Source organism: Artemia sp. Qi Xiang Cuo, chromosome 1 (assembly GCF_049724085.1).
Source record: "Artemia sp. Qi Xiang Cuo chromosome 1, ASM4972408v1, whole genome shotgun sequence".
NCBI lineage: Eukaryota > Metazoa > Arthropoda > Branchiopoda > Anostraca > Artemiidae > Artemia > Artemia sp. Qi Xiang Cuo.
Genome location: NC_142794.1, coordinates 39,836,519 through 39,848,769, shown reverse-complemented (window position 1 = coordinate 39,848,769; position 12,251 = coordinate 39,836,519). Strand labels below are relative to the sequence as shown.

Sequence of the window (12,251 nt, the reverse complement as noted above, 5' to 3'; positions counted from 1 at the left end):
GATAAACAGTCACATGAAAAATAAATCAACAACACAACACATATTAATACTCCAGTGGAACATAAGATCACTTACAGAAAATAAGCTAAATGAACTAATATCTTTTATGAATAATAATTCCATTAGTATTGCTTGCCTCCAAGAAACTCATTTACCAAAAATCAACAACTTAAGTCTCTGGGATATACTATCCTGAGAAAGGATATATCATCAGAGAGAAAAGAAGATGGAGTAGCTCTATTAGTTAAAAATAATATAAAATTCTGTGGCATCAATTTTCCAGATTTTGCTAATGATGTTGATGCAATTGGTATCAGTGTTTGGCTGAATAATATAAAAGCCTACATAATAAGCTTTTATAACCCTAATGGCCAAACTACAGATGCCATGGAAAATTTTGTTTGGATGTGTTTGGGCGAAAGGTGGGCGTGAGAGGGGGGCTAGTTGCCCTCAAATAACTTTCGACTATTAAATAGGGTACTAGCCCTTTGAAGTTCAAATCGAATGAGCCCTTTTTCAAGTTTCTACGATAAAGATTTCAATAAAAACCTTGAATGCCCCCAGGGCATAACTTATAATCCTTGCCCTGAGGGTTGTGGGGGAGTGTCCTCCTCAAAAATATATTTTCTATCTGGAAATCAACTATGCTGAACAAAATGGCTATCGTGCAAACAGCAACATTTTAACAAATTTAAAATAAATTTTCTTGTTTCATATTATCTCAATTAATCAGCAGCTGTACTGAACAAATCCTGCTCAAATCATCCTCAGGGCTATACTGTGGTGTTTCTCCTCCCCATAGTATAGTGCAGACGGTTTGATATCATTTTGTTTCTATCTCAAAATTTTGTGGGGGAATGATGGGCGTGGCGGGGGGGGGCTACTTGCCCTCCAGTCACTTTCGAGTATTAAAAAGAGCACTAGCCCTTTGAATTTCCAATTGAATGAGTTTTAATTGAAGTTTCTACAACAACGCCTTCTTTAAAAACCTTATATGCCCCCAGGGTATAACTTAAAACCCTTGCCCTAAGGGCTTTGGGGGTGTGTCCTCCTCAAAAACATATTTTCCATCTGGAAATAAACTACGCTGAACAAAATGGCTATCTCAAAATTTCGATTGGATGTGTTTGGTGGAATGATGGGGGTGGAGGGGGGGCTAGTTGCCCTCCAATCACATTCAACTATTAAAAAGGGCAGTAGCCCTTTGAATTTACAATCGAATGAGCTTTTTTTGAAGTTTCTACAGAAACACCTTCTTTAAAAACCTTATATGCCCCCTGGGCATAACTTAAAACCCTTGCCCTGAGGTCTGTGGGGGAGTGTCCTCCTCAAAAACATATTTTCTATCTGGAAATCAACTATGCTGAACAAAATGGCTATCTCAAAATTTTGATTGGATGTGTTTGGGGGAAGGATGGGCGTGGAGGGGGGGGGGCTAGTTGCCCTCCAATCACTTTCGACTATTAAAAAGGGCACTAGGCCTTCAAATTTCCAATCGAATGACCCTGCTTTGAAGTTTCTACAACAACGCCTTCTATAAAAACATTATATGACCCCAGGGCATAACTTAAAACCCTTGCCCTGAGGGTTGTGGGGGAGTGTCCTCCTCCAAAACATATTTTCTATCTTGAAATCAACTATGCTGAACAAAATGGCTATCTCAAAATTTTTATTGGATGTGTTTGGGGGAATGATGGGCGTGGGGGGGAGGCTAGTTGTCCTCCAATCACTTTCGACAATTAGAAAGAGCACTAGCCATTCCAATTTCCAATCGAATGAGCCCTTTTCGAAGTTTCTATGACAACTTCTTTGATACAAAGTGCCCGGGTATGGAGAAAAAAAAAACAAAAAAAAACACATTGTGCCCACATTGTTCTTTACTTAGGCAGCGCGCTACAAAGTCATATCTCCATAACTCATTCAAATCATCCCCAAAGACATCCTTCATCACCTAGACAGAGGTATCAGCATAATAAAAGTTTTTGGAACACCATCTAAAGATTTATGAACAGTAAAAAAAAAGGTTATAGCTGTCTGTTAAGCTTTACAATAAATGTAAAGCATGTCATTCAGCAAATTAACAGGACAGTTTTTAGTGCTTTTCTAGCACTTTTTCACCTTGAGGGACACTGAGAAACTAGGATCTGGAAAGGACACTTCAAAAATACAGAACACTTTTGGATTTTTTAAATCAAAAGTGTCTCATTAGCAACCCATGTTTCCCCAGGAAAAATCAACAATTCTTGATTAAGTCAGTATGAACATACATTTATGCAGCACTGACAAACATCTTCATAACTTTACATCTTAAATTTTGATGATGAGAAAGCACACACATTTTGTCTGAATAAGGATAATAATTTCATAAGCAAAACCCTCATTTGCAATGATGAAAATAAAACAGATCCAATACTCTTCCAGTGTTTTGTTCTAGTTTGGTCATTTAACTTACAAGATGTGTAAATTTTAATTTAGTTTAGATAATGTTTTTGAATGTTTTCTAAATAGATTCATGTATCAGTTTTTTCCTTTTGCTGTTTGAATTATTAAAATTATTAATTCTATTATATTTATGCAATACCTAAATTTAATTATAAAACATAAAACTATATTATTTAATTTTACAGTTTAGATTATCTTAGAACATGCTTGGTAAGATTTTATTAAACCAAAATACACTTGATATTTTTACATAGTTCATTACAATATTTTTATAAGTTTGGTAATGACAGATTGTCAGAGTTAGACCTGACACCCTTCCCAAAAACATTCTTTATCATCTTGAAGGAGTTATAAAATGTGTGAATACAACTGAAACACTAAAAGGATATATACATCAAAATTAGGGTGGTCAACTATTCTTCTTTGATAGAGAAAAAAGTTTCATTTATTTTTAGGATAACTTCATGTTTGGGATATGCTCAAGGCACCCAAATTTTGATTATACTCAAATGTTATAGAAATCAGGTGTCTATAAAGAAAATCATTGGTTCAGGACATATATTTATTAGTTAATTGTATATTTATTGTGAATTCTAACACAAAACAGGTGTTATGTGTTACATAAAGAGATAACTGAAGGAATTCAGGGTAATATATTAATAATCAATTAGGTGTCTGTGCATTTTCACATAAAATGTTTTGTTTTACAGTGGGTCATGGCAATTTCTACATCCACACGCAGTAAACAGGAAGTGTACCTGCTTGGTTCAGCTTTGGAAGATCTATATGGTTCAATATTCCCATTGGTTGGTGATGTTCTCAGGCTCCATGCCACAAAGCTGAAAGTAGCCGAGACTAAACATGAGGCAACAGTATCAGTAATTAAGGATGTTCAAATGTTCTAGGAGAAAGCCAGAATACACATGCACTAGAGTGATCATGTAGTTGCCCAATTTGAAGTTTTAGTGCAGAGATGGGAAGGGTTGAAGAAAACAAAGCAAGAAGGACAGCAACTCAGATAGCCAATGGGGAAAAAATTAAGGAAGCTTTCAGTGATCTCTTTGATGCAGCTCTCCAGGAAGCATTACAGCTCATCAAAATTGTGGAAGACAAGCAATTCCTGTTGGCCTGGTGGGAAAAAGGAAGGCAAGGCGTTATAGCAGGGGTTGACATGTAACTTACAAAAAAGGAGAAAGTACAGGAAAATAAGAAAAAAAGCCAGTTTTACTTCAAGACAAAACAGCAACTTGAAATAGCAAATCTGGATCAAACTGTGTTATTGGAGTCTTCTAGTAATGATGATGTAGCCATGGAAGTATTACAAAGAATCAGCAGTGAAGCCACCAAACAACCTTGTACACCAAAACAAAAAGATAGAAGAACTAACATTTGAACTCCTGCACTCCTGTCATTCCTAGACTGCACAAAGAGAAGTGACAGACAAGCAGTTCAGATCATTGCCCCAATAATACAAGTGACATGTCACTGTGTTCAGAATTTCAGTATCAACAGATCACCTATAAGATGTTACTGTCAGAAGCATATTGTCATATTTTCATCTCAGTTGAAGTCTGATTTCAATCCCGAGAAGCCAATGGTTCTTCACTGGGATGGAAAGCTTATGGAAGACCTCACTGGAGATGAAAAAATTGACCAACTGCCACTAATTGTTTCTGGATCTAGAACAGAGCAACTGCTTTGTAAACCAGAGTCGGCTTTAGATACTGGTATAGCCATGGCAGATTGTGAAATCACTGGTCTGGGCAACTTCTGTGCTTTTGGTGTAGGAAGTTATATTAAATTGTCATTCCTCTGGCAACAGCAGCACCAGCCAATGATTTAATGTTTCTGAAATCTCCTCACTTGTGGATTGCACGCAGCAACTAGTGCACTGAAGAAACTGTGTGGGCAGCTGTGGTATCTTAGCAAAGAACTGCTAGGACTGGCATTTTTTTACAGGGGTGATGATGCAACTGAAACAGTGTTGATGGTCAAAGTACTCTGCCATAAAAGGAACGGAGGGCCCACTGAAGTGCATCACCGTGGACAAAACTACAGTCAGCAACAAGAACGTACAGGACTTTGTTACACATAATAAAAGGAACTTCTTCCATATTCTTTACATTCCAGATAGTTTCTTGTCTACAGATCCTGAGACCTGGGTGGATAATGAATCCTATGTGAAGGCTGAAGCAATCGTCAGAGAGCTACAAGTAGTGAATGACACAGCCAAACATGAAGTTTCCTTTATACAGGACTACAATTTGCTGCTAACTTAAAATAAAAACCAAATGCAATTTGCTCTGCAAGTAGCTAAAGAACATTGTAAATGTTTTCCTGATTCTAACAAGCCAACAATCCTTCAAGGGTAAGCCAAAACCTCTGACAGCCCAGGTCCAGCATGTTTTTGTAGTGTGTAATTTTTATCAATTACTGAAAGATATGTTTGATATTTGCTTTGTGGCATGGAGCCTGAGAACATCACCAACCAATGGGAATATTGAACCATATAGATCTTCCAAAGCTGAACCCAGCAGGTACACTTCCTGTTTACTGCGTGTGGATGTAGAAATTTCCATGACCAACTGTAAAACAAAACATTTTATGCGAAAATGCACAGACACCTAATTGATTATTAATATATTACCCTGAATTCCTTCAGTTATCTCTTTATGTAACACATAACACCTGTTTTGTGTTAGAATTCACAATAAATATACAATTAACTAATAAATATATGTCCTGAACCAATGATTTTCTTTATAGACACCTGATTTCTATAACATTTGAGTATAATCAAAATTTGGGTGCCTTGAGCATACCCCAAACATGAAGTTATCCTAAAAATAAATGAAACGTTTTTCTCTATCATAGAAGAATAGTTGAGGACGGTGGGAGGCAGGAAAAACAATTTTTTTTTTTATACATACATAAGGACCACCCTAATTTTGATATATGAGGGTGTCCCTGATGATAGTGTATTAGGGTGTCCCAGGGATACATCCCTGATGATATGCTCATTCAAGCAAAAAAAATCTTGCTTTACTGTTAACAAAGCTGAACATTGATACACAGTCATATGAAAAATAAATCAACAACACAACACATATCAATACTCCAGTGGAACGTAAGATCACTCACAGAAAATAAGCTAAATGAAATAATATCTTTTATGAATAATAATTCCATTAATATTGCTTGCCTCTAGGAAACTCATTTAACCCAAAATCAACAAATTAAGTCTCTGGGATATACTATCCTGAGAAAGGATAGATCATCAGAGAGAAAAGGAGATGGAGTAGCTCTATTAGTTAAAAATAAAATAAAATTCTGTGGCATCAATTTTCCAGATTTTGCTAATGATGTTGATGCAATTGGTATCAGTGTTTGGCTGAATAATATAAAAGCCTACATAATAAGCTTTTATAACCCTAATGGCCAAACTACAGATGCCATGGAAAATTTTGTTTGGATGTGTTTGGGCAAAAGGCGGGCGTGAGAGGGGGGCTAGTTGCCCTCAAATCAGTTTCGACTATTAAATAGGGTACTAGCCCTTTGAATGTCAAATCGAATGAGCCCCTTTTCAAGTTTCTACGACAAAGATTTCAATAAAAACCTTGAATGCCCCCAGGGCATAACTTATAACCCTTGCCCTGAGGGTTGTGGGGGAGTGTCCTCCTCAAAAACATATTTTCTATCTGGAAATCAACTATGCTGAACAAAATGGCTATCGTGCAAACAGCAACATTTTAAGAAATGTAAAATAAATTTTCTTGTGAAATATTACTAAAAGGAGGGGGGGGCTACTTGCCCTCCAATCACTTTCGAGTATTAAAAAGGGCACTAGCCCTTTGAATTTCCAATTGAATGAGCTTTCATTGAAGTTTCTACAACAACGCCTTATTTAAAAACCTTATATGCCCCCAGGGTATAACTTAAAACCCTTGCCCTAAGGGCTTTGGGGGTGTGTCCTCCTCAAAAACATATTTTCCATCTGGAAATAAACTACGCTGAACAAAATGGCTATCTCAAAATTTCGATTGGATGTGTTTGGAGGAATGATGGGTGTGGAGGGGGGGGGCTAGTTGCCCTCCAATCACTTTCAACTATTAAAAAGGGTATTTCCAATCGAATGAGCTTTTTTTGAAGTTTCTACAAAAACGCCTTCTTTAAAAACCTTATATGCCCCCTGGGCATAACTTAAAACCCTTGCCCTGAAGACTGTGGGGGAGTATCCTCCTCAAAAATACATTTTCTATCTGGAAATCAACTATGCTGAACAAAATGGCTATCTCAAAATTTCAATTGGATGTGTTTGGGGGAATGATTGGCGTGAGGGGGGGGGGGGCGAGTTGCCCTCCAATCACTTTTGACTATTAAAAAGGGCACTAGCCCTTCAAATTTCCAATGGAATGAGCCTGCTTTGAAGTTTCTACAACAACGCCTTCTATAAAAACATTATATGACCCCAGGGCATAACTTAAAACCCTTGCCCTGAGGGTTGTGGGGGAGTGTCCTCCTCCAAAACATATTTTCTATCTTGAAATCAACTATGCTGAACAAAATGGCTATCTCAAAATTTTGATTGGATGTGTTTGGGGGAATGATGGGCGTGGGGGGGGGAGCTAGTTGCCCTCCAATCACTTTCGACTATTAAAAAGGGCACTAGCCACTCCAATTTCCAATCGAATGAGCCCTTTTCGAAGTTTCTATGACAACTTCTTTGATACAAAGTGCCCGGGTAGGGAGAAAAAAAAAACAAAAAAAAACACATTGTGCCCACATTGTTCTTTACTTAGGCAGCGCGTTACTAAGGCATATCTCTATAACTCATTCAAATCATCCCCAAAGACATCCTTCATCACCTAGACAGAGGTATCAGCATAATAAATGTTTTTGAACACCATCTAAAGATTTATGAACTGTAAAAAAAAAGGTTATAGCTGTCTGTTAAGCTTTACAATAAATGTAAAGCATGTCATTCAGCAAATTAACAGGACAGTTTTTAGTGCTTTTCTAGCACTTTTTCACCTTGAGGGACACTGAGAAACTAGGATCTGGAAAGGACACTTCAAAAATACAGAACACTTTTGGATTTTTTAAATCAAAAGTGTCTCATTAGCAACCCATGTTTCCCCAGGAAAAATCAACAATTCTTGATTAAGTCAATATGAACATACATTTATGCAGCACTGACTTAAATTTTGATGATGAGAAAGCACACACATTTCGTCTGAATAAGGATAATATTTTTCATAAGCAAAACCCTCATTTGCAATGATGAAAATAAAACAGATCCAATACTCTTCCAGTGTTTTGTTCTAGTTTGGTCATTTAACTTACAAGATGTGTAAATTTTAATTTAGTTTAGATAATGTTTTTGAATATTTTCTAAATAGATTCATGTATCAGTTTTTTCCTTTTGCTGTTTGAATTATTAAAATTATTAATTCTATTATATTTATTCAATACCTAAATTTAATTATAAAACATAAAACTATATTATTTAATTTTACAGTTTAGATTATCTTAGAACATGCTTGGTAAGATTTTTATTAAACCAAAATACACTTGATATTTTTACATAGTTCATTACAATATTTTTATAAGTTTGGTAATGACAGATTGTCAGAGTTAGACCTGACACTCTTCCCAAAAATATTCTTTATCATCTTGCAGGAGTTATAAAATGTGTCAATACAACTGAAACACTAAAAGGATATATACATCAAAATTAGGGTGGTCCTTATGTATGTTTTTAAAAAAAAAATTGTTTTTCCTGCCTCCCACCATCCTCAACTATTCTTCTATGATAGAGAAAAAAGTTTCATTTATTTTTAGGATAACTTCATGTTTGGGGTATGCTCAAGGCACCCAAATTTTGATTATACTCAAATGTTATAGAAATCAGGTGTCTATAAAGAAAATCATTGGTTCAGGACATATATTTATTAGTTAATTGTATATTTATTGTGAATTCTAACACAAAACAGGTGTTATGTGTTACATAAAGAGATAACTGAAGGAATTCAGGGTAATATATTAATAATCAATTAGGTGTCTGTGCATTTTCACATAAAATGTTTTGTTTTACAGTGGGTCATGGCAATTTCTACATCCACACGCAGTAAACAGGAAGTGTACCTGCTTGGTTCAGCTTTGGAAGATCTATATGGTTCAATATTCTCATTGGTTGGTTATGTTCTCAGGCTCCATGCCACAAAGCTGAAAGTAGCCAAGACTAAACATGAGGCAACAGTATCAGTAATTAAGGATGTTCAAATGTTCTGGGAGAAAGCCAGAATACACATGCACTAGAGTGATCATGTAGTTGCCTAATTTGAAGTTTTAGTGCAGAGATGGGAAGGGTTGAAGAAAACAAAGCAAGAAGGACAGCAACTCAGATAGCCAATGGGGAAAAAATTAAGGAAGCTTTCTGTGATCTCTTTGATGCAGCTCTCCAGGAAGCATTACAGCTCATCAAAATTGTGGAAGACAAGCAATTCCTGTTGGCCTGGTGGGAAAAAGGAAGGCAAGGCGTTATAGCAGGGGTTGACATGTCACTTACAAAAAAGGAGAAAGTACAGGAAAATAAGAAAAAAAGCCAGTTTTACTTCAAGACAAAACAGCAACTTGAAATAGCAAATCTGGATCAAACTGTGTTATTGGAGTCTTCTAGTAATGATGATGTAGCTCCTCACTTGTGGATTGCCAGCAGCAACTAGTGCACTGAAGAAACTGTGTGGGCAGCTGTGGTATCTTAGCAAAGAACTGCTAGGACTGGCATTTTTTTTACAGGGGTGATGATGCAACTGAAACAGTGTTGATGGTCAAAGTACTCTGCCATAAAAGGAAGGGGGGACCCACTGAAGTTTATCACTGTGGACAAAACTATAGTCACCAACAAGAATCTACAGGACTTTGTTACACACAATACAAGGAACTTCTTCCATATCCTTTCCATTCCAGATAGTTTCTTGTCTACAGATCCTGAGACCTGGGTAGATAATGAATCCTATGTGAAGGCTGAAGCAATTGTCAGAGAGCTACAAGTAGTGAATGACACAGCCAAACATGGAGTTTCCTTTATACAGGACTACAATTTGCTGCTAACTTAAAATGCAATTTGCTCTGCAAGTAGCTAAAGAACATTGTAAATGTTTTCCTGATTCTAACAAGCCAACAATCCTTCAAGGGCAAGCCAAAACCTCTGACAGCCCAGGTCCAGCATGTTTTTGTAGTGTGTAATTCTTATCAATTACTGAAAGATATGTTTGATATTTGCTATGCCAGTGACTTTTTTTAACCAGTCATTATGATTGTTTTAACACACTAATGATTAGATGAGTTTCGTATTGTTTATATCTAATATGTCCTCATTAAATTTCGTTTGCTGAATGAATATCCTAAGTGCATCTGAAATTGTGTTAAACATTGTGCAAACAGAAGTATAGCAATTGTATGCTGAACTTCACTTGAATTGAGCATACCCTAAATATTGATCAATTTGGAAAATTTTTGCTCAATTTTTGCACTACATGCTCAATATGGGTACTTTGGTGGAGAGCTCCTTTTACAAAAATATTTCCTTTACAGAAATATTTTTAATGTAAAAAAAAGATAAATAAATATGATTATCTACACAGGTGAAGGCGAGGGCCGCTCGAAGCCACATTTGTTGAACGTGCCCCCCCCCCCTTGCCATGAATTTTTATGCATCCAGACCTGAAAAAACATTTTCGGTATTTCATACCGTTTTAGCATTTTTTTTTGTACTATTGGGAAAGGCCACCCCTTTGTTCCAGTGTAGAGGAGCGTGTCCTGGAGGGCATTCCAGGACGTTCATAGCATTCTGGTCTGGGATGTATCCTCTTATATAGAGTGACAGTAATGAAGAGCAGCGATTGGGACTTTTCTTCTTGTTTTTTTGGCTGCGAAAATTGTATTTCTCTTCTACGTTAATGTATCTCGGCCATGTCATGTCTTTTAAAATGAAATACGTTCATATGTACACAGGTTATATAAAGATTTTATATAATAAAAGACTGATTTTTAGGGATACTATAACATTATACTATAGATTGGGTACTGAACTAAAGTGAGGGCCATTTTTGGGGGATCAAAGGCCTGAGCCACTAATGGTCTTTGCCCGAACGAAGCAAAGGTCATCAAATAGAATGCAAAGCAGTCCTTTTTTGGTAGACAAAGAGCCTGGGGAATGTTTTCTTTTTAGTATGTAAATCTATGAGAAAAAATCTCTTATGATGTTGTCTTTCCGGTTGAATAATCCCTGATGTATCTGATCATCAATGCGAGTTTACCGTTTTATCACTATTTATGTTGAAATAGACGGTTCTCAAGGGCAGTGATGACTTTTCTCGGGTTGCTGATTTGAGGTTTCAGTCTTATAAGTCTTCTGTAGTGTTCCATGTCTTTAACTTTTTTTTTATAAAATATTTGTGTTCTAGCGCTTCAGTTTAATCTTACCGACCTATCAATTATTTTGGTTCTACCTATTTTAGCTATTCAGTTTTTGGTGGAACTTTAAGATCCAAATATTGTAATGGACTCAAAATATGAAGTTGGATCACTTGCAGCGGATGTAACAAGCAATACAGATGACGAGAATAAGGAGAAAACTCCGTTCAAAATGCCGATCATGATTGGAAAAAAACATGTTATTGCAAAGCCTTTGAAGCAGACTTCAGTAAAGCTTGACACAGTTCTAAATGAAGAAGAGGTACCAAATAAAGAAGTGACAACAGTGTCAGAAATAAATATCAATACAATTGCTCTAAGTAAAGCTGGAGAAGAAAAACCACTAGCGTTTCCATATGAAGAACCCGAATGGGGTGGACTTCCATTTGAATCTTACAGCCTTGAGGTTCTCAAAGAGGGAGTGATTGTTGAAAAAGTTGATTTAAGCGGAAAACCTTTTTATGTTGTAGGACGTTCAGATACTTGTGATATTCCAATGCAACATCTATCCGTGTCTCGTTTTCATTGTATTATACAATATTGCGCGAATGAAATACCTGGAATGGAAAAGGGTATGTACCTGTACGATATGGGTAGCACACATGGAACGCTTTTGCATGGTCGTAAAGTGATTCCAAAAAAATATCAGCCATTAAAGGTTGGCCATATGTTCAAAGTAGGAGGAAGTAAAAGGATGCTCATTTTGAATGGTCCTCATGATGATGAAGAGCCTGAATCTCAATTAAGCGTTACTGAACTAAAGCTATTGAAAATGCAGAAATTGGAAGAAAAGAAAAAGGAAGAAGAATTGGCTAAAGCTAAAGAAGAAATGAGGCTTCCTGAAGAGAAGAAACAACTGGAAGAGGGAATTTCTTGGGGAATGCGTGAGTTTTTAAATATAATCCCGATTTGTTTGAATTTTTTCCCTTTTAGAAACCAATTCCCATTTTCATGAATACTTGAGTGTATTTTCAAGTGTACTTGAGAACACTTTTGGGCTTTGCACTGTCATACCGAGACTTTCTTACTCTTTTTGTAGTATAGCAGCCGCAAAAGATTACATTGAACCTCTTTCTCACCACTCATTCTCAATGTAGATTTCTAGTTGAACAAGATGTAATCCCATGTAATCGAAACAATGAGAAAGAAAGTAGGTCATTTGTTTTATACTTAGCTTGAATATCAGACTGAAAAATAAAGTTCCAAACGTGTGGAGCAAGAGTTACAGAAATTGAATGGTTTAAGCAATAAAGTTGGAAAAATATATTGATTCCTCTATTGATACTACAGCTACTCTCCAGGTCGAGGACGGTAAGCTTTTGAAGAACAGA

The 12,251-nt window shown here is 36.4% G+C and overlaps 1 protein-coding gene across 2 annotated transcripts in view; it reads left to right on the top strand.

Moving 5' to 3' along the window:
* The window catches only part of LOC148956298 (kanadaptin), a 504,001-nt gene that overhangs the window by 21,535 nt on the left and 470,215 nt on the right, over positions 1 to 12,251 (top strand). For both annotated transcript variants that reach the window (XM_089094865.1, XM_089094856.1), the window contains exon 2: positions 10,965 to 11,804. In XM_089094865.1, the coding sequence (XP_088950991.1) occupies positions 11,006 to 11,804 (799 nt within the window). In that variant the 5' untranslated portion in view covers positions 10,965 to 11,005. The remainder of the gene's footprint in view (positions 1 to 10,964; positions 11,805 to 12,251) is intronic.